The sequence below is a fragment of the Rhinolophus hipposideros genome, assembly GCF_964194185.1.
Source record: "Rhinolophus hipposideros genome assembly, chromosome: 26".
NCBI lineage: Eukaryota > Metazoa > Chordata > Mammalia > Chiroptera > Rhinolophidae > Rhinolophus > Rhinolophus hipposideros.
Genome location: NC_138072.1, coordinates 13322228 through 13344143, shown reverse-complemented (window position 1 = coordinate 13344143; position 21916 = coordinate 13322228). Strand labels below are relative to the sequence as shown.

General features: G+C 51.2%; 1 protein-coding gene across 1 annotated transcript in view; it reads right to left on the bottom strand.

Moving 5' to 3' along the window:
- The window catches only part of CNIH3 (cornichon family AMPA receptor auxiliary protein 3), an 86589-nt gene that overhangs the window by 8588 nt on the left and 56085 nt on the right, over window positions 1-21916 (bottom strand). The window contains exon 4 of the mRNA XM_081039099.1: window positions 828-940. Within this exon, the coding sequence (XP_080895225.1) occupies window positions 828-940 (113 nt within the window). The remainder of the gene's footprint in view (window positions 1-827; window positions 941-21916) is intronic.

Sequence of the window (21916 nt, the reverse complement as noted above, 5' to 3'; positions counted from 1 at the left end):
CGCTTCCTGCCTCCTACACCCAGACGGTGACTGTATTTTACAGAAAGCCCCTCTCACATGATATGACACATGGTCTTATCACGAAACAGAATATTGAAGTCAGAACTGTCCCAGAAAACCGAGCCCATATGGGAGGTGCTTTTGTTTTTCTTAAGATATAATTCACATACCAAAAAATTCACCTTTTTAAGGTATACCATTCAGTGAGTTTTAGCATATTCATAGAGTTGTACAACCATCATCAACACCTACTTTCAGAAGACTTTCATGACTCTAAAATGAAAACCTCGTACCCATCAGCAATCACTCCCCTTTCCCCCTCCCTTCCAGCCCCTGGCAACCACCAATTTCCTTTCTGTCTCTGTAGATTTGCTTATTCTGGACATTTTGTGACTTTTCTGGACCTTTTGTGACTGCTTTCTTTCACGTGTAATGTTTTCAAGGCCACGTTGTGGCACATTGTGGCATATATCAGCTCTTCACTGCTTTTTATTGACACAAAAAATTTCCCATCGTAAGGATATACTGCATTTTGTTCCTCCATTCATCTGCTGATAGACATTTGGTTGTTTCTTTTTGGCTGTTGTGAATAAAGCTGTAGCTGCTTTGAACACTGACCTACAGGGCTGTGCTTATTGCGGGGCCTTCCCTGGCTGGACTCACGGGCTGAGCATAGCTCGGGAAGAAGGCTCGGGAGAAAGGGTCTCCAAAAGGAAGGGCTGAGAGGAAGGCCCTAGGCGGCTGGAACCTTTGGGGGACATCGTCTCTGGAGGGCAGGTTGCCCAAGCAGAAAAGCGGAGGGACCGACCTATCGCAGGCAGACTTACCTCCAGAAGTGATAGAAAAGTAGGGGGACATTGAGCCCCAGGGTGAGCCACTCCTGAGCACACAGGAACATGATGCAGAACAGGCAGTGGATGGAGTATTCTGGCAGCACCAGCTGAGGAGGGAGCAGACACACAGGCCACGTTAGAGGGGGGGACAGTCACTCACTCCCGCCTCAGTGGCAGCTCGCTTCTGCCCCAGACGCCTGCCTCCAACCTACTGATAACACAAAGGGCCTCCCTGCAGCAGCAGGGTCACTACCCCAAGACTGACCCATTTCTGGGAAGTTCTCCTCTTGGTGGTCCTGGAGCCATGCTTTATACCTGGCCCCAAGTGGACACAGGCCCCCAGCACCTGCCTTACAGAACAGGGCACATGTTTCTGGCGGTTACCCAGGATGACCACGGTGACAACTAGAAGAGGCCGTCCAGCCCTTGTGACGTCTGCCCGAGGCAGGACGCACAAGGACGAATACTGATAGGGTTTCCAGTGGTTCTACAAGTGCCTGCTCCTGGTTTTCTAGCCCTGGAGTATCTCCCTATAGAAACTCAAAAACCTAAAGCAAGTATGTGTATGTATTTCAAACACGGCAGGGATGGGGGTAAAAATTGAGCATTTGGCTTGAAGGTGAAGGATCAAGAGAAAGGACATGTCACGATGATAAAGGAGGAAAAGTTAGCCTTTGGAGGAAGGGCAAAGAAGCCAGCTCAGACCTGGAAGGGTCACAGAGTGGAAAGCGACCAGCAGGAAGACCAAACCCCTGCCCCGCCCCCAATCCACCCACAGAGGTATAAATAGGTGAAAAGAGCTTAAAATGATGTGGACCCCCTCCCAAGGGTGTTTACATCTCAACAGAAATCAAAGTGACTGCAAAGGAGAAATACCGTCTCCAGGCGAGTAGGCAGGAAACCCCAAGATAGAGCTGCAAATGGTCCATCTTTCCCAATCATATAGGCGTGTGTGTGTGTGTGTGTGTGTGTGTGTGTGTGTGTGTATGTGTGGTATAGTCCCTCACTTTCTCATTTCCATCTGCAGAGTGTTTTTTGCACTTAGTAGAGACTTGACAAGTATTGGAGAAAACGAGTTGCACTGCCCAAGTGCAGATGTTTGCAGCTGGCTGGCAACACGGGATGCCTCCTGTGCTCACAAAACAATGTGCCTGTGGACATGACTTTGGTCTCATTCACCTCTTGCTTTGGTCAGACAAACTAACTGCCCAGATGGCAAACCCGGGGCGGCGGGGGGGACATGCATTAAAAATAAATACATGCAAAGGCACTCGTAAAAGAAATGCATTTTGTAATTAAGTGGCATCTTCTTTACTCTCAAGTCCAGGGAGGAGTGACTTGCATGGACCCACAGCTTAGAATTCTCCCACCATAACCCTGGAATCAACGTAAAAGAGCCGTCACTCCAGCGGCAGTGACCTCAGTGGGTGAACTGGTCACAGCCGGGCCCTGTGAGCCACCTGGGGGGAGGGGAGGTGTCCCTATCGTTTTCCTCGCAGGACCGTGCAGCCATCCTTGCCAGCCCCCTCTGCGCCCGGCCAAGGCACCACCCTGCCTGCTCCTGCTGGAAGAGCAAGCCCACGCTCTCGGAGCAGGGCACGCCAGCCCAGGAGGCGGGGGCTGTGACTCCGCTCTGCACATCTCTCCGTGTTTTTAATCATCAGTTTCAGCCACTTATGCTGAGATAATTCACATGGTTGGAGACAGCCACCCTGGGCCTGACTCATCTGTGACAGCACCAGCCCCGTCTCCGACTCCGTGACAAATCTGACTGATTACAGCCTGGATTTCAGGCCCCACTATTAATCACCACTGCTTCTTCCCTCTTTGGGATGTGATTTATAGTGGAAGCCGCCACCTCCCGAGCAGGGAGGATTTGTCATTGTCATCATGCGGAGGAAAACTGCTTCATGGAGGCCAGCTGGTTCTGGAGGTCCCCAGCATGTGGGGGGCTGGGGAAAAGCTGGAGAACTCATCCAGCTCTTCTGGGTGGCTTCTGCCAATTGCCTCTGCACGGAACAGGATCCTTACACGTGGGAGTGGCTCCTCCAATTCATCTGGAGGGGGCGCGTTGGGGAGCAATGGTGCCCTTTTCACACTCACACTGGTTCTCTCTTGCTTCCCCAGGGTGTCCCTGCCATGGTGCTGTGGAAGTTGTTCCTCTCAGAGCAAACGAAAATCGGCCAGGCCGCGTGCACCAGGCCTGCTGCTCGACACATACTTCCACGGCTCTGCCGGTGGGAGCTCAGAGAGGCCGCAGTTCTGCCCCCAGTCCTGCCATGGAGCTGCAGGGCTGGGGGCAGGAAGGTTGTGCAGAGAAGGCTGGAGCATGTACCAGCCAATGCAAAGAGCCCAGAGTCTCCTTCTCTCCCCTCTGACAGAGCAAACAGCACTTAGGGTGCTGGATACGCCATCATCCTGAAACTGTGAGGAGACAGGTCCCAGGGCAACCAGTGACGTACGTAGACTCTGAGAGAGCAAGGAACGTGGGATATTTTAAGCCATTGAGAGTTGAGAGTTCTTTTGAACCACGGTGTAATTTAACCTATCTTGTCAGATACAGAATGAGTCATCAATGGGAAAAGGAAAGTCGTGTTCCTCTTTTATCCTCCCCGACTATCCTTCCCCATCCAGATCTTCCTTCCACAAGCATTGGACAGGCTCAGGCAGGGGCTGAATGACCACCCGGCGGGCATCATGCTTATTCACGTGTGCAGACAGCTGGGCTACATATGTCCCCTCCCACCCTGAGCCTCTGTTATACAAAGACCACCCGGAATCACCAGCCACACCACAGGAACACTGCGTGCAGCACTCTCCATACCCCCCACCACGAGTCATCCCTTAGTACTGGAAAATATCGGGGTTTGGGTAAGAGAAGCATTGAATGGTGCCAATCTCATTCTTTCATACACAAACAGAGGAACTGTTTCATGCAGGCCAGTCTATTAAATTCCCATGTCTTATTATGCCCTGCTTTAGAGAGTTACAAATATTAAATAAGTGGTCTCAAGATAGGTGCTGTGGGATTGCTGAAAGACTGCAATTCATTCCAGCCAGGGGGGCTCACGATGGTTCTGTGATCAAAGCAGAACCAAGGAAGTTGGAAAGGATGAGTAAAACCTGATCATGCGAGGGAGGCAGAGATCAGCATCTCAGGAAGCTAAATGATGAGCACAAAAGCAGAGAAAGGTGACAGTTCCTGCTTGGGTTGGTCCTGCACCAGCCCACCTGAGAGGGCCACTTAGTCACCACTGAATGGCATTATGGCCAGGCCTGACAGGAGCTGAGAGCTGGGGAAATGTTAGTTTTATTCCCCAGCCTTCTCAGCTCCTAGTGCTAGAGGCTTTGTGTGTCCCCCTCATAAACTAAAGGGTGGGGACCTGTCACGAGAGTGTGATGACAGCACACCCTCTTCTCACTAGACCCGTTCTGAGGCATGGCCGAGGTCAGAGGTCAGGTGAAGTTCTCCAAGCACACAAGCAAAGCTCATACACTTGGTAGTGAGGATCTCAAAGATGTCACCCACAGCCCAGCTTCTTACATGACTCCTAAGAGGATGGACGTGGCCTCAGGTGAGGACCACCTGTCCTGACTTCCTATCCAGATTCTCAACCGCAGTTTCCACTTCCTGGTCGATATTTCCATACGGATATTCCACAACCACTGCGTGCTGAAAACTCACGTTCCTCCCGGTACCCGGAAACTATCTCCCACACTGCCAATTTCTGCTAACGACGGCCACCTCTAGACCTTGGTCTCCTCCATTTCCACGTCAGCCTGTTTCCAAATCTTGCCATTTCTTCACAGTCACTTACACTTGCTCCTCCCGTTTCATTTCTACGCCCCCAAATAGTCTGGGCCTCTGCATCTCCTTCCAAGGCTGGTCCAAGAACCTTCCAGCAGGTTTCTGTCCTTGTACCCATGCTCCCTCCGTCCAACAGAGGAGCCACGACCTCGCCCCACTCATGCCATACTCAGCGCAGCTCTAAGCCTTCACCCGCAATCTCGTTTTTCCAGGAATTTCATTTTTAATTCATTTTATTTGTGTTCAAAATATTTTCCTTCTATTTAAGCATCTTCTTTTTCATTCATGTCTCCATTCATTCATAGCTTTCGCCCACAGGTGATTTTATTTCACTGCTGTGGTGGACCGGGGGATCGGCGGCCAGGGGGAGAGCTCTTCCCACCCCCAAAGGGAGACGAAAGACAGAGGCGAAAGAATGAAGCTTCCTGGGGGAGAAAGGGAAGATGGCAGAGACGAGAGGTGACAGCAAGCGCCCCCGTGCTGGAGATCCGCTCGTGGCTCCCACCCTGCGTCCCATGGGACAGGTTCGGAGGGCCGGTGTAAGCATCGCAGGACCAGACACACTAAGAACCAGGCCATGGAAGCCACGGGGAAGGTCCTGGGGCTGAGTGTAGCTTGAAGGAGTGGCAGCGGTGAGACCCCGCGTCTCCACCCACGTCTAATGGAGCCTGTTGACTCAGACAACAAGCTTTTCTGCTGTGACCCAATGTTTTCAGTATTAGCCCACTATGTCAAAGTGTTATAGAAATTCTTACCAGTTACATGTGATCAGCTGTGTGATATTGAGCAAAGCAGCTAACCACGCCGTGCTGCATTCTCCTCATCCACAAATGCTAACATGTGCACCCTCCCCCCCTAAATGCTGCTACGAGGGGTCAGGACATTCTACAACAACTGCTCTGCAAGGTGAAGAAGCATGAGCCAAGGAAGGCGCGCTCCTTGTGAGGGAACTGAAAGGTAGTGAGCGCGCCCAGAACCAAACTGGGTTTCCGCGTTCTCCAGCTCATCTCCTCTCACCCCTGTCTGACTAAACCAAGCTTCCAGCTTCCCCAAGTGGGGAAAACCCACGGGCTGTTCAAAGCCTGCCTCTCAAACCATCAAACCCCGTCGTTGCCTGACTTCAGCACCACTAATCCAGTTCCTTCTGTGTCTGCCCTAAGGTTCATCTGCCTGGTTGCCAACGAGCGTGAAGAAGAAAAGGATAATGTCTCTTTTATTTGAATCTCCAGACTGTGCTAAACTGGCCCTAAAACAGGGGAGCCCATCTAGGATGAGCACGGGAGGGCTCTTTCTCATAAATGTCCAGCATGGGGCTCTGTGGTCCATTTGTCCCCAGGTGAATAATCGTGCATGTGACTCACGAGGGGACAGTGGAAGGAGGGAAAGGATGGTGTGCGTGGGCACCTGGGAGTTTGTTCACCTGGGAAACTATGCGCAAAGCCCATAGTCAGGAGGGCTTATTCTGAGTCCCTGTGCTCCAAGGAGGCTGCTTCGTCTTTAATTGCTCTGGGCAACGCTCTCCTTGATGGGTCAGGCAAGAGCCCACCAGCCTGGGGTGGGGAGGCCTCTGAGCCCCACACGCCAGGCACCCCCACCTCAGCCAACACCTAGGATTAGGGGCTGTGACCATGGGACCTTGCCTATTGGATGGTGCCCACATGTTAAATTGTTTGACCTCCTGGATTTGGTACCAATGTTTACCAAATATTTTTAAGGGGTAAGAAGCTCACCCTGGTACATTGACCAGAGGTTTGAGGGCACACCAGGCAGACACGTTCGTTTTGAAGACCCTGGGTCCCAGGCTTCACCCCAACTCCCCACAGGGCAGTGCCAGGCCCGTGCTTACAGTGCTTTGCTCACGAACCAGTGCTCATGGACTCGAGTCTGGCCAGGCGGCACGTGCAGGTGAGAGCGTAGTGTCTCCACCCCACCCCCCCGGCCCCCCAGCTCTCCAGCCGCCACCATGTGGACGAACACCCACAAAGCTCCCTTAGTCCCCATGGCCAGAGGTCTGTAACCTTGAATGGTGGCCGCGGCATCTCCCTGGGATGGAGGGCAGCTCTCTAGCTCCTTCCATCTCCAAACCCACCGTCTTCTCGGCAGGTCCCCTCTGTGCCTCCTGCTCCCACGCTCCTTTACCTGCCTCTGGCCTTCCTAGCGTCCAGGTGGACAGGTCTGTTAGGGTTTTAGCCCTGCTCTGGCCACACCTCCCAGTCTGCCTTTTAGCTTTGTTTTCATGCAGCTTCCAAGACACACTTGAATTTCACAAGCCTGTCTGCCAGTTTCCTTACTCTTGTTAAATTGCTGAACTACCTAAGAGCCCACTCAGGGAGGAGGGGAGAATAAAAGCACTCTCTCAAATCATGCCTTATTTTTAAAGACACAAAATTCTCCCACAACTTGCTGGCAATTCAGACATCTGAAGTTAGCACTGGCAGCGACCCACTCCTTTTCTTTCTTCGAAGCCCAGTATAGGGGAGTAGAAACCTGTCCAGCATACGGGGCGTTAGATGAGGCAAACGCTCAGAATGCTTTGAGGAGAGACGCTAACAGAAAGGGTGCTATAGAATGAGAAGGGCAGAGTGGCAAGGACAAGCCTTCCAGTGCTGAAGAGCCCCACTGATGCATTCGTTCTGCAAGTATTTATTAGAAGCATTTACGAGGCCATGAATGCGACACAGTCTAGCTAGGGGGGGCCTGCGATGGAACTGAGCACGTATGTCATGGATTCTATAGCACAGCAACGTAGGGACCACGTACAGAGGCAGCATGCAAGCAGCACGACGCAGGAAGAAAGGCTGGAGGAAGCCATTCCGAGGGAGGAGGTGAGGGACGATTCCTTGGAGAATTGCCTGAGTTGAGATTTACAGAAAGAGCTATATGGGGGGAGGCAGAACGGCGAGGCAGAGGGCATCCTTCAAGGAGGTGTTTGAGACCGTCACTTTTTTTCTTTATGTCCTAGAAAGACTTCACTTCCAAATCTGCCACAGAAATGACATTGAGACCAAAATCCTTTATACCAGTCTCTTCTTAAACGGGGGGGTTGGGGGGTGGGAGGTGGGGTGGAGGGGTAGGGGTGCAGGGGTGTGAGTTGGGGGACACACATGACACGGGACAGTCTTCCCGGAAAGAGTCATGATGACTTCACCTGACCAGGGAAGCCCAGTGACAGGAATGGGGCCCAGGGCAGAACAAGTCACCTTCTGCCTTGGTTTCTGTCCATGGCCCGAGCGAGAAGCTTTGCATGCAGTAAATGCCAACACAGCTGCCAGCCCTGCCCGCCCCTCTCCAGCCTGTGCCAGCCCAGTGTGAAGGGAAGGAACCCCAGCTCTTATTGGGGAAAGAGGGTTCCAAAGCCCCAAGGCCACACCTTCCTAATTCACTGCTCTTCTTGGTGGTGTTTTCACGTGAGGTCCCTGGTACCACCTGGTTTAAGTGACAGGAAGTGCTATTTTTGGTGGAAGGGGTTTATTTCATTGCAGCACAGATCCTTCCTTCGTAGCAGACTGGGTCCTGAGCAGCACCATTAGCTTCAAAAGGACAGCCTTTTCCAGGATGAAAAGAGATTATCCTACTTACCAGCTATTGAGTGGTGTTAATTACCTATTACTTTCAGCAGGCTGGACAAAGTGTGCTCAAAAGAAGCAAAAGAATGAGACTGGATGAGAGATCAAGTGTTGGCATTTAAAGGAGAGCCAGCTGTCATCGTCACCATCAATGACTATTTACTGAGTGCCCACTGGGGCATGTACGGTTACTAATGGTCAGGATCCCGGAGCCCTGAGTGCAAGGGCAAGACACAGGAACAGAGCCCTTCCAGACTGCCCAGGTGGAGGGGGGGTCTCAGTGCGAGCATGCGCAAGCCTGTCCGCCAAAGTGTTGCCAGAAGCAAACTGGTAACAAATTAACATAAGGAAAGAACAAAATATCATTGCAACTTTTGCCTCCAGTAAGGGCTCCAGTGGCATTGTCTTAGTGAAAAGATTAGATTAAGGAATAGGAGATGGGCTCTAGACCTGCCTATGAAGCTACAGAACTTTGGATAAGCTTTTCTTATCAGAACGGACTCAGTTTCTTCATCTATAAAATGGGAATAGTCATAGTATCTACTTCATAGGAATTTTATAAGTATTTAATAAATATGTGTGAAGTTCTTAAAACAGCCTCTGGACATAGAAACTCACACTCCATAAATATTAACTAGTGTCTATAAGAAGAGGCATTTGACCTGCACAATCCGTACTGTTCTTATCAGGTCAAATATTCCATATACTTTATAAAAAGCAGCAATTAAACTCCCTTGAAAATTAAACCAATGTATCTTCTTTTTCCCTCTCCAGTCTATTTCCAGAGCCTGCCAATTTTTTAAACCCTCTTCCTGCACCAATGTCTAGCCCCAGAAACACCATGTGTTCTAGGGAATCTGGTCATTTTGTGCGTCAACAGATAAAGCGCCCCCTGCTCCTGACAATGATTTCCTCGGTGCTCTTGAGTCACTGCTGTCTGTGTATGTGTCTGGGCCATCAGTTTGTCTTTGTGTGGCTTTGTGGCTTCTCTCGTACCACTGCTCTCTCGGCACCGGCCTGCACATAGTAAGTGCTCTCAGCCAACTCACCGTGTATTCATTCCACAAACTCGTGCTGAGATCCCACTATGAGGCATCAAACACTGTGACAGGTCCTGGAGGTGCCAGCATCCGGGCATCCTCAGGCTGGAGGGAGAGACTGACAGCTGAACAATGGAACATGCTGCAGGCTGCACTTAAGTGATGATAAGTAAAGGTGTCAAAAGAAACAGCCTGCACAACAGGCAGTGGGCAAAGCAGAGGCAGGCACGGCCTCGCAGGCGGCCATGGGGAAAAGGCTCCCGCTAGAGACACAGAAACACCTCGGGCCAGTCCGAGCCTGCGTCACCTCTCACGGGGACCATGGCCTCCTCCTCCCAACGGGTCTCCCCTCCCCAGCCCCTCATTTTCCCCACTCCCAATCCATTTTTCCACCCAATAGCCAAAGAACTCATTTTGAAATATAAGTGAGGTCATCTCCGTTCTCCGTTCAACCCTCCAAGGTCTGCCCATAGCTCCTCAAATAAAACTCACACTCCGTACGATGACCGGTAAGGCCCTGTGCGATCTGGCCTCTGTGCCCCTCGGACCCCACGCCCTCCATTGCAGACACGCGTGTGTCCGGTGTCCCTCAGACCAGCCTGTGTGTTCCCAGCTTACGGCCTTGGCATGTGCTTTGCCTCTGACTGGCGAGCCCCTCTCGGGCATTCTCACGGCCAGCTCCGCATTGTTCAGAATCTACTCGAGGTCACCCCCTCAGGCGAGTCCTCCCTCCCCATCCAATACCAGCTCTCTCCGTATTTGCTACAATTTCTTCATGGCACTTACCATTATGTCAATGATGCATTTGCTTCCTTGTTTACTGTCTATTTTCCACACTAGAACACTCCAGGAGGACAGCTTGTCTCATTCACAACTATCCCCATTGCCGAGAACAGTCACTGGCACAGAGTGTAATTTTTTTGTCGAGCGAATAAATAAACGGGTCCTTTGTTCAACCCCCACACAAACATAGCTATCACCATCATCGAGCTAATTCCTGAGTGTGAAAAACCACAATAGCCTCTTCAGGACACTAAGACAGTAGAGCTGACTCACGGACGTAGCAAGGCTCCCGTTCCGTGGGCCTGGCCCGCGTGTAGCACCTGTTTGGCCCCCATCCACAGCCAGTGGCCACAGCCTTGGTGGGCCCCTACCAGACGTGTGCAACTGGTAAGAATGACCTGGGCAAAGAAGAATCAGTGCAGATTCAAACTCGGCTCAGCTCTCCAAGCTCTGAGCACCCAAGGCCCTGGGTTAAATATGGTAGGAGGCCCAGGAATGAGGAAAACCCAAAGAGCTTGCAACAGACCAGGGGAGATGAGTTGAAACCCTAAATTAATATACAATCCAAGGCAGGATATGGGGAGACTTGAACTAGAAACATACGCATCGTGGGTTAAAGGAGAAAGGAAGTAGATTTACCTACAGTGGCCCTTGCTAAGCGACTCACTGCTGTGGACAGCAGGTTAGTGTCCTTCCAAAAGTCCTACATTGAAACCTCAGCTCTAATGTGGGAGGTGATTAGCTCATGCGGGTGAGGCCCTCATGAATGGAATTGGTGCCCTTATAAGAAGAGACAGGAGACAGAAGATCTCCGTCTGCCATGTGAGGACACAGCAAGAAGATGGCCATCTGCAAACCAGGAAGAGAGCTGTCGCCAGAACCCTGCTACACAGAATTCCCAGCCTCCACAACAGTGAGGAATAAATTCCTGTTGTTTAAGTCGCTCAGTCCATGGTATTTTTGTTACCGCAGCCCAAGCAGACACACACACACACACACACACACACACACACTGTCTCAGGGGAGCCTCCTCCACTTCTCCCCACTGTCAGGGCACAAGGTATGAAGCGGAATGGACTGGCCAGAAAGGGATGGCAGGCCACCTGCCCCCAGCTATTGTCCAGAACCCTCTGTGGCTCCTGGGGTCCCCACGAGGCCCCTAGCAGGAGCTCCCATCACTTCTGTGGGAGAAGCCAGAGCTCCAATGAGGAGGTGCAAGAACACAACACTTCCCCTCCTTTCTTATCTCCATTTCTCATCACTCCCACCCCAGGGCAAGCAAGAAAAAGCAGAGCAGGGCAGGAGAGGATGAGAAGCTGGATCCCACTTGGGGTCCTTACTCCCCACCCCGCTGTTCCCTCTGCTCCATTGAGAATCTCCCTTCTGGGCTCCTCAAAACCCGCTTCCTAAGCTCTCAGCCTACTTTCCAAACCCAGAGTCCTCATATTGCACCCCATTCTTTCTGCAAACCTCCACCCTTGCTGTGAACCCCACGAATCTTGTTCCCCAGCAACCTCACTCCCGGAGCTCATGTGTCCTTGGAGAAGCCAAGGCTACAGTGGGGACAGATGGCTTCCGTGATTCCCACACAGAACTCAGGACGCAGAGCCACTGTGCTCAGTCACTCACTGGCCACCAGGTTCTGTGTGCTGGAGGGCGTCTACAAAGTGGAGTAAGACATCATCCCTGTCTGCACGGAGCTTATGTCCTAGTGAGGAAAACACACATCATTGTGAAGGAGAAGAAAGTGATAGTATGCCTGGGGACCAGACGGTCAGAGAGGTGGGGGCCTGGCGTTCGGGGAAGGCTGCCCTGGAGAAGAAGCTGAAGGAGAAGAGTGATCCTGTGGCCTCGCCCTCTCTTTGTCGTGGTCCAGGCAAGAGACGGTGATAGTCAGAGCAGAAGGGGTGGGGTCACACTGATGGGTCTGATAAATAAACACCCAAGAGGCTCCATCTGTACACCTCAGTCACCGATTCGGTGAGAGGTGAGCAAGGCAGAGGAGGAGTCGAGGCTCCTTCTCAGAAATCTTGAACAGCTGAGTGGTGGGTTGATTGAGAGGGGTAGCATTCAGAGAGGAAAGGTTTGGGGGAAGGAGATATGAGCTCAACACTGGCCAGGGGACAAGGCATCGGTAGGACACCCCGTTGGGATTAGAGGGCTGGTCCTCAGAAGACGGGTTTGGAGCTTGTGGGATGTTGATGGCCAGTGACATTCAGGCTGCCTGGCAGGAGCGAGAGTGAGAGGAGATCAGAACTAAGTCTGAGTGCCATCCTTGGGTTCAGCAACATTCAAGGGACGAGCTGAGAGAGAAGAGCAGCCTGAGAGGGCTGAGAAAGAGCAAGCAGCGAAACAGGAGGAAGACGGCAGGTGTGGTGTTAGGAAGGCCACGGGACGGAAGGAGAAAGGGGCAGCCGAACGCGCTGAAGGACACGGGAGAAAAATGCCCACTGGATTTGGGGACATGCGAGTCACGGCCACTTCACACACTGTTTAGAGGCTGTGGAAAGTAGGGCCGGAGAAGAGCAGTTGCTAGAGAGGCCCCTGGGGACAGGGCCTATTTTTGTTTGTGTGTTTGTTTTTAAGATGGTGCATGAGATCATCCCAACTTTATGTGAAGCTGGGATAGTATACGAATAGTGGTCCACTCCTCACCACAGAAGGTGACATGAATCTGTGGATTGGCCCAAACACTGAACCCAATGGGTTTTTATTTCAAATGATCGACTTCCAGGTGAATGTTTGGAAAGCACACAAACCATCTCTATGCTGAGAACAGTCCACGCTTTTCCAGAAGCTCCGCAGTTCTGAAGGCGGTGCTGTCAGGTGTCCTAGAGCAGGTGTCCAATAACTTAATCGACGACTGGATGAATGGAATGACCCTGAGACCTGATTAATCACTTTCCCCCGGGATTTCAATGGTGGCCAGAAAATTCATTCCATCCACTCATTCTACACACATTATTCTTGGCCCAGCACGTACCAGAGCCCGGGGCCAGCCAGAATCCACACCACTGCACACCCATCACCGTGAGTGTGTGGGAGGCAGAGCAGGCCCTTCAGAGCTGGGCCTCCTTCCACCTGGGAGGTGCAAAGCAGCTCTCCCCACTCCTTGCAAAGGGAGGCTCCAGGATGAACGCTCAACCCCCTGCAGAGAGCCAAGGAAACCGTCGGAATTACCATCATGGTCTCCCTGTTACCTTTCATCTTTTCCCTGGCACCGAGTGAGGAATTTGTCTCTATCAGCTCAGTAAGGTGATTCTCAGTGAGTTTAAGTAAATCTTCTGTGCAGCTGTTCTCATAGAAAACTCTGGAAATGTTCACCTGAAAGAGTGGCTATGGGTGCCATCCTGGCTGTGACTCCCAGGTGGTTTCTGGAAGCTGTTTTCATTCCAGAGAACCCAGGCCTTGTAGAGGCTGCTTAGAAGACACACGGTATTAGTGCCATGAGTTACAATGTTTCAATGAAAACGTCCCTGAAACAGGAGGAACAAAATTCAGTCAGGCCAAAGTACTAAAATAGACAGATTTCATCCTGGGTAGAAAACCATGTATGCTTTTCTCCTTTCTTCCAATAAAGCCGGGCTGTGTGCATGTATGTTGGTTGACAATAATAGTCATAGCTAATGTTTATCCAGCCCCAACCACTATGTTAAGTGCCTTGCTGCCTTATCTCATGTACTCCTTGCACAACCTCTAAAGTTGGTGCTTTTATAATCATTTTACAGAGCAGCAAAATGAAGCTCCGAGAAGTCAAAATAACCTGCTACAATCATACAGCCCTGGAGTGACTCAGCCAGGACTACTGAGTGTGGATTTACAGACATAAACCCCTGGACACACACACATCACACACGTGTGCGTGGGGCACAGTGAACGTCACAGCAAGGCCAGAGCCGGCGTGTCCACACTGCTTGGAACTGCGCAAGGACTCAGCCGTGACCTTCAAAACCACTCATACTTCTCAGAAGTTACACGTTCTTTTCTCCTTTTAACTTTTCAATAAGACCAGAGATACATCAACAGTAACTGAAAATGTTTTTAATTGAGAGAGAGAGAGAGAGAGAGAGAGAGAGGCGTTCGGGAAGCCACATGTGTGGTGACTGTGTTTTGGCCTGGAGCCAAGGAATCCATCCTCTGTGGTCCGATCGTTCATTCAGGCCTACTTAACCCACGGCTGAAGATACTTCTCTGAAGGTCCAGGGGCCAACAGCAGTACAGTCAGGAAAGGGATGTACAGCAGCAATGACACCGAGGCTGCGGGGGGCTCCTTAACACGTTCTGGATTTAGTTAATTCATTCCAATGATTGAATGTTAACCTGAATCTCTCAGGGCACTGCTACAACACGGCGTGGCAGCCAGAAAATCCGAGAAGTTTCGAAACTTCACGCTTTCCCGAGTTTTCAAGGTGGTTGCCAGAGCAACCTCAGGAACCAGATCCTGGAAGAGCTGAAGCATTCTATTTTAAAAACACCCAGTTGATCCTCAGAAAGCCAGAAGTGAAACAACCAAATAATAAGGTCCACAGGAGGAGTTCTTATAAAGATGAGCATTTTCTCAAAACCAGAAATAATTCAATTTATGAGGAATATTTTGACCCTGGGAGCAAACATTTCAAAACGACTCCCCAGAGTTCTGATTATTACCTGCCGTTTGCACAAAATATTGAAATTAAAGGCTCCTCTCTCCACTTGGAACTCCTGGCTACAAGTTCCTTCTATCCTTCAAGTCTCACCTCTTTAAAGAAGCCCCTCATACACGCATACATGCATGCATGCAATCATTCATTCATTCAACAAACACCTGTTGCGTAATTTATCATATTACTGTGAGCGGTATCTTGTCAGGTAATCCAAAGGCAAGACGACTGGATGACACAGTCTTGCCTTTAGGAAGAGTCCAGAAGGAAAGATGAGATAGGTACAAAAATACAACGCAAGGCAGTATAAGAGCCTACCATGTGATTGCGGGGTGCCAACCGTCACTGGTTCCCCAAACTCTTGGACGTCAGAATCCTTTGGGAGAGCTTAATACAAATGCAGACTTCCAAGCTGCACATCAGAACTTCCAGAGGATGGGCCCCGGGGAGCTGTATTATAAACGTGTACATCTCACTCGGATGAGTCACCAGGTTTGGGCACAGCTGCTAAAGCTGAGAAGAAGGATCGCTTAACCCCCCAGCTGAAATGATACAGATTTCATGGAAGTGGGGGGCGTTAGGTGAGACTTTAGAGTCCAGGGAAGATATGGCACCCAAGTGGAGGCAGGGTTACCGGGCTGGCCCGGGTTCAAGCTGGGAAGCAGCAGGACAACAACCTGGGAAAGGCTGTGGGGAGGGCCACCTAGGTGAGGCGAAGGAGTTGGGACTTCGGGCAGTGAGGAGCCAATCAAAACCTCTGAGCAAGGAGTGACACGCACAGCAGTGTCAGCAAAAAGAATCTGGCAGAGTTCTGACGCACGGATCAGCAAGAGCTGGCACCTGGTTTCAGAGAAAGCAAGAAGGAAACCTCTGTTCTTCCGAGTAAACAGATAGAAACCTAAGTTGGTTGCAGGAGGGATGACAAGGCAGAGATGAAGAAACATTGTTTCACATTTTTATATTCTGCTTTGTTTCAAACTAGATTGTAGGCGGTTCACAAATGGGTTGTTAATTGATGATGACGGTACTTGTCTCTGGACAGCTATATTTATAGGGTCCTGCTGAATGTATCTGTGTTTTAGAATACTTTTCTCTGGGTTTGTTTCATTTCCTACTTTGGAGAAAACGCAATTTTATAAACACTCATGGACAGAGTGCCTGAGATGTGTTAGGACGACAGAGGCACCACGGAGAACTCGAGGATGAAGACAATGTAGCTTTGGCCCTCAGGTAGACTGCAGCTAGGGAAAAAAATCAGTCATGCAGACAAGACATCACTATGCAGGAAGACCCTCAATCAACCAGTAAAGCAGAGAAGGCAGAGATTATTTCCTGTTCCGTAGATTAGACAAGCGTCATGGAAGAGGCAACGTTTGAGTTGAAACTGAAAGCTAATATTTAGCCAACAGAGAAGAACATTCCAGGTGATAAAACAATGCAAGAAAAATCACAGAGAAAGGAACTCACAGAGTAGAGTCGTGTATATCTCTTTTCACAGCACTTGGTACAATCTCTGGCCCATAGTAGGTACTCAATAAAGGCTGGGTGGGCAAATGAATGTTGGAAAGGAAGAGGATTTCAGTAAGGTTAAAGATAAGTTAGGAAATCACAGGGGGCCTTAGAAGCAGGGCTAAGTATTGATTATTTATCCTCCAAAATTGGGATCCAGAGGAGGCTTTTGGGTAAAGAAGTTGTATGTGATCAAGGTTTGCTTAGATCGTCCCAACAATGGTATGTTGGGTGAATCGGGGAGAACGAGGGGACAGAACAAAGGCAGGGCGGGAAGGAACCACCTAGGAGGCTAAAAGGAAATGGGTGTGAGCTCCTGAGCACGTGGCTTGGGGGAGGCGGGTTGTAATTCATAAAGCCCTTCGGAAACCATCCACAGCCCCATAACAGATGCGACAGGTGTTAAACCTGAGTGACTCGGAAGATGGTTTCTCAATGAACCAAGATGGGTTCATTGAAAGAGCAGGTTGGAAAGCAACAGTGAGCTTCTGGCAGGTTGGATGAAGGGAGAACTCTGGACCCTCCAATTCCTCCCCTGCGTTTCTGCTCCAACCCATAAAATAGGAATTCCCAGCAACCATTTCCGCGTGCTGGGGAAGGGCAAGGGAGCAAGTGTGTGGCCGGGCTTCTCCTGCGCTGGGACCTGCCTGTCCCTGAACTAACTGCACATAGTCTCTCTCCACTCCTGCGAGCACGTGGTCCAAAGCCTGCCTCCTTGGCAACACAACCCTGCCGCTCCCCCCTCTTTGGCACTCTCATTCTCACTCTGTCCTGTACTCGAAGGTGCTAGAGTCCTGCCATGACCTCGGGTCCGCTCTTGAGGTGGAGAACTGCGATTTCCTCTGCACTGCAAACCCCAATACTGAGTTAGAGGTGCAACCAGGTAAAGATGCTCAGTAGATGATTAAAAATGCTTGCCGGAATTCAAGACAGAGAGAGGAGGAGAGAAGGTATAGATTTGGGGGGTGCTGGAGGACGAATGGTGACAGAAGGCCAGTACTGGAGATGAGCTGAGGAGAAAGCAGACGCTTACATTCAGGTGCACACAGTGCTAGACAGATGGGCCCGGGGATGGCAGGAGTGGAGGTACCTGAAAAACACCCTTGGCTTCCCAGGCAAAGGGGTCAGCCCTGACCCCACTCCAGCCGATTGCTGCCTTGAGGAATATGGTTCCAATATTGCCAGGTCCTGCATATATGTCCCCAAAGAAGCTGAAAATCCAGATTTTTGTGTGGAACTTCCAGATTCTTAAAATTTTAAATGGGTCAAACAAAACAAAAATGCCAGCCATATGTGACCCACAGGCTGCTGACTGCTACACTTAGGGAACAAGAAGAAAATAAATTCAAGGGCAGAATGTGAACGGACACCTGTATTTGGGGTGTGACGGAGGCGGCGTCACGAAGGAGACAGATGAGTGTGCACGAGACAAAAGGAAAACTAAGACGGTCTCATGCCAGGAAGCTGAACAGATGCAGGTGACTAGTGTGTCACACTACAGAAAGGTTGAGGGGGATGAGAATGAAGAAGTCAGGCTGTTGGACTTGGTAACTGGGACGTCATTGGTGACCTTCAAGGTATCAGTTTCAACAGAATGAAAAGAGATCTGCCCCCTGGCATGGGGTTCTGAGATGAGTAGGATGACGGAGTGCGGGCAAGCGTGTCCATGACTCTAGAATCCGCAATATTTGAAAGAAGAAATGTGTGGGTTGGTAACGTGAAGGATTTCCAAGGTCAATAAAATCATGTAGAACAAGGAAGATGAGATGTGTTTGAAGACGAGGGGAAATCTCCCGGAAAACAACGAGAGAGAAGGTACTCCAGAAAGGGGGAGCTGGTTTGGATGTGCTCCAGTCTGAGTTACAGGGAGACTGAATCAAGGGAGCCCCTGGGAGGGATAGTCTTAAAATGGGCGAGAGGGGCCCTGAAATAGGAGAGAAGAATCAGAGAGACGAGGGTGTAAGGCAGAGGGAGAAGTGACAGGAAGCCCCGCGTCCATGGCCCCCACTTTCTCACGTGAGTGATCACAGATGAGCGGCAGCAGAATAGTTGGGACACTTAAGGGATGTGGAGAAAGTTGGGAGCAGCCAGTGGGGCCCCGTGACAGGGAGGGTGCGGGTGAGTGAGACCCTGCGACAATGAGAGGGCGGGGATGTGGCAGACAGATGTGGCTGTGGCAGTGCCAGGGGCTGGCTCAGGAGAGGGGCAGGCAGGGCCGTGGACACTCAGTGAGTGTGGGGAGCCAGCGGAAGTCAGCTCTGGCTCTGACAGCCGGGTCTCCACGACAGGGCTCCGAGTGCTGTGCACACGAGTCTCCTGCATGTGGTGCTGCCCCAGGGCCGGGTGGGGCCTGAGACTCTGCATGTGTCAGGAGCGCCTAGGGGGTACTGGTCTGCGAACCACGTGAACCGCATCCTAGGGCTGGGTTGGGGCTCTCACGGCTGGGGGGCCAATGTCACATGGAGAGAGAGAAGCAAACCGCCTCTGTGAACTTGACGGTTAACTTGCCGCGGTCCACACCAACAGAAGGGGTCCCTGTGAGGTGCCAAAGCGACACAGAACCCCTTATTCAAGGTGGGAGTGGTTGGAGTGGGTTTTGTGATTGTTGGTTTTCATCCAACAGATTTGCTCTGCTGGTCATTAGACTTTTATTGAAATGGACTTCTCTTTCCCGTGGTCAGAAAGGAGACACAGCCACCCAGAAGCTGGCGATTTGCAGTAGGTAACAACACGAAGGATTACTCACAGGTGAGTGATGGAAAGTCAAAGGGATTTGGAAGTTACAAATGAATAAACGGCCCAGTGAGATAAAGGTGAGGTACGTGGAAAAGGACTCAGTCAGGGTAAAGAGGAGACTGGGTTAGAGTTAACTGCGAATTGGGGGCAGGGAGAGGGTCTCCATCTCCTGCACTCCGTTTCCCTTCGGAGAAGGAGCAGCACCAGAATTCACCAGGCCTTTCTATCCTGACTGGTCTGTGAGGCTTCCCCAGAGAATCCTGACTGCAGGGGTCTCAGGGCTGGACCTGCCTCTCCCTCCACTTCCTTTCACTCGCTCTGAACGGACTGCACACTCACCCTGCTGGTGACAACACTCAGGCCCTGGCCTTCCGCCGCTCTGGGCCTAGCTGGGCAGAGAAAAGGCAAAGCTGCCTGCTAAAGGCTCGGGCGGACTTCTGCGCAGGGTACTGAAGGAGCCCACAGAGGGCACAGAACCCAACTTAGCACGAAGGCTAAAGGCTTCCGGGAGTAGTGCCATGAGTGGAGCTTTAAAGAACTGAAAGGTTCAGGGGAGAAAAAGAAAAGTCGAGAAGGAATGAACGAGAAGGGTGAGAGTGAGAGACGCTTACTTCGCTGTGTCCAGAGCGAGTCCTGTGGCCGCCTCAGGAAGCAGCGCCCTCCCCATGCAGCTCTCCCCCTACCCACGCTGCTGCTGATGGGAAAGCGACACCACCCCCACCCCCCATCCGTGAGGCTGTCTCAAGCAATTAGCAAGGAGGGCTCACACCTTGGACCTCCTGCGCACACATATCCACACCCCACAGAACGGGCACAGGAGACCCTGGGAGGGAGAGGAAAGGAAGAGGTGAAGAGGCCGAGCAACCAGAAACGGTATTGATTAGAGAGGCTGTGACTCTGGACCAACAGAATAAACACAAGGAGGGCCAGGGCTGGGGTGGTGCAACCCCTCTGCAGGGGGCGGGGGGCAGGGGGCAGCCCCCAGGCCAGCAGCGGGTTTGAGTGAGTGTTTGTATCCCCACGTAAATATTTATATGGGGACAACAAAATATGCGACCTCTGTGGCAGTGCTTCTCAGCCCTGCTGCCATTCATCAGAAATGCCTGGGGGAACTTCAGAAACTACCCACATCCAGGGACGTGGCCCAAAGGCCAATGTCTGGAAAAAAGTGGAGAGACTGTTCTGGACTAAAGGGGATTATGGGAAACATGACAACCAAATGCAATGTATGGTACTTGACTGAATCCTGGATTAAAAAATATATACATACATTCAGAACATTACTGGGAAAATGTGACTGTGAACTCTAGTTAGAAAGCATTGTACCAACAGTGTCCTTGGGTGTGATCATGATACCCTGGCTGGAGAATGTGCTCGTATTGCGGGGTGAAGAACTAGAATGGGTGCAACTCAGTCGTCCAGCAGAAAAGGTGTATGCTCTCCACACATGCGGGAGGGAAGAACAGATAAAGCGAATGGGACAGGTGATGAGTCTTGATGAAGATTGTACAGTAAGTCCTCACTTAATGCCATCGACAGGTTCTGAAACAACCATGACAAAACCCATCCTACCCCAGGCTGATGGATAGAAACAAGTGTCAAGTTCCTACAGCAGCTCATCGATGTTATCATGAAAAGAGGCTGAGGTTGAACAAAATGGCATCATTCGAGGACCTGCTGTGTACGTACTCATTACACTATTCTTTCAATATTCCCTTACATCTGACGTTTTCCAGCACTCCCCCCAATTTTTTTTTACGTTCCCTTGTCCAAACCTCACCACTGCATTGGAACTCGGGGTGGGGTGAGGGCCTCGGCATTTTGTGAGCACTGCCAAGGGGGCTGTAACATACAGGCAGGAGTGAACACAACTACCCTGTTTTATGTCAGAGCTGGAAACACTTCTGACCTCTAAGGGACGATCCATCCCAGCTGGTCAAAGGCTTTATCCAACTGTTGGAGGTGCCAGGAGACTTGGGGCGTCTGTGCACCCCACACAGCCCCGCCCTGGGGAAGGGAGGGCCAAGGCCAGGTGGAAGCCACAGCAGCCAGGCCACCAAGGGCGGCTTAAGTGTGTTCATGAGGCTGAATGATGAAACCTGCTTCGCAAAGGGTCTCAAACGCGGCTGCACTTTAGAATCACCCCGGGGAAGTTTTAAAAATCCTGACGTCCAGGATTCATTATTCCAAACCAATTAAGTCAGAATCTCTGGGGATGGGACCCAGGCATCAGTATTTCTTAAAACTCCCCAAATGATTCCCTTGTGCAGTCAAGTTTGAAAAACAGTGCCCTGAAAGAGCACTTTGCAAGTGTTAGACGTCACGGTTAACAATTTTGTGGGCCTGGCAATGAGGGTGGCAAGCTACGGGTTTCTTACTGTCTCGGTGTCTTTACTTGCCTGGTCACCTCTCTCAAATAGCTAAGCAGTTCTTGAGGTAAGAATAGAGTTTTTGAATGGTGTACCAATGAAGCCACGGAAGAGGCCAGATTTCAGTGCGCTGGACTCTGCAAAAGGTCTACACACCTCTCTTCCGAGTGATGCTTCGGGCTGCTAGTCCATAGTCAGACGCTGCACACATCAGTGCACACTTCCTGTAAGGAGGGGCAGAGTGCCAAGTGGAGGAATGGGTGACCTGTGTCCTGCGTGGTGTAAGTGGCATCGCCTCCTCTGCATGAGGACATCGCTGGGACCTCCATGTGTCTTTGGCCGTGAAGAGGAGGGACATGCAGCCCTTCCCTCCAGGAAACAGCTGCACGCCGGCTCGGGGTGAGGAGGCTCTCGCGTGTGCACTGTGGGCCTGTGGGAACCTAAAGGCCGTGAACGCCAGCAGGGGACTTGCTGCAAGAGCCAGTCGGCCCTCGGGGCCAGGACAGGGGGTGAGAGGCTGCTGGCTGAAGGAAAAACCTGCAGTTTCCGTAAAGTCTCCACTGAACTGCAAGGAGAGGACCCCGAGCAGGGAGGAGGCGGGAAGGGAGGGCAGCCAGGATCCTGGTCTTTGC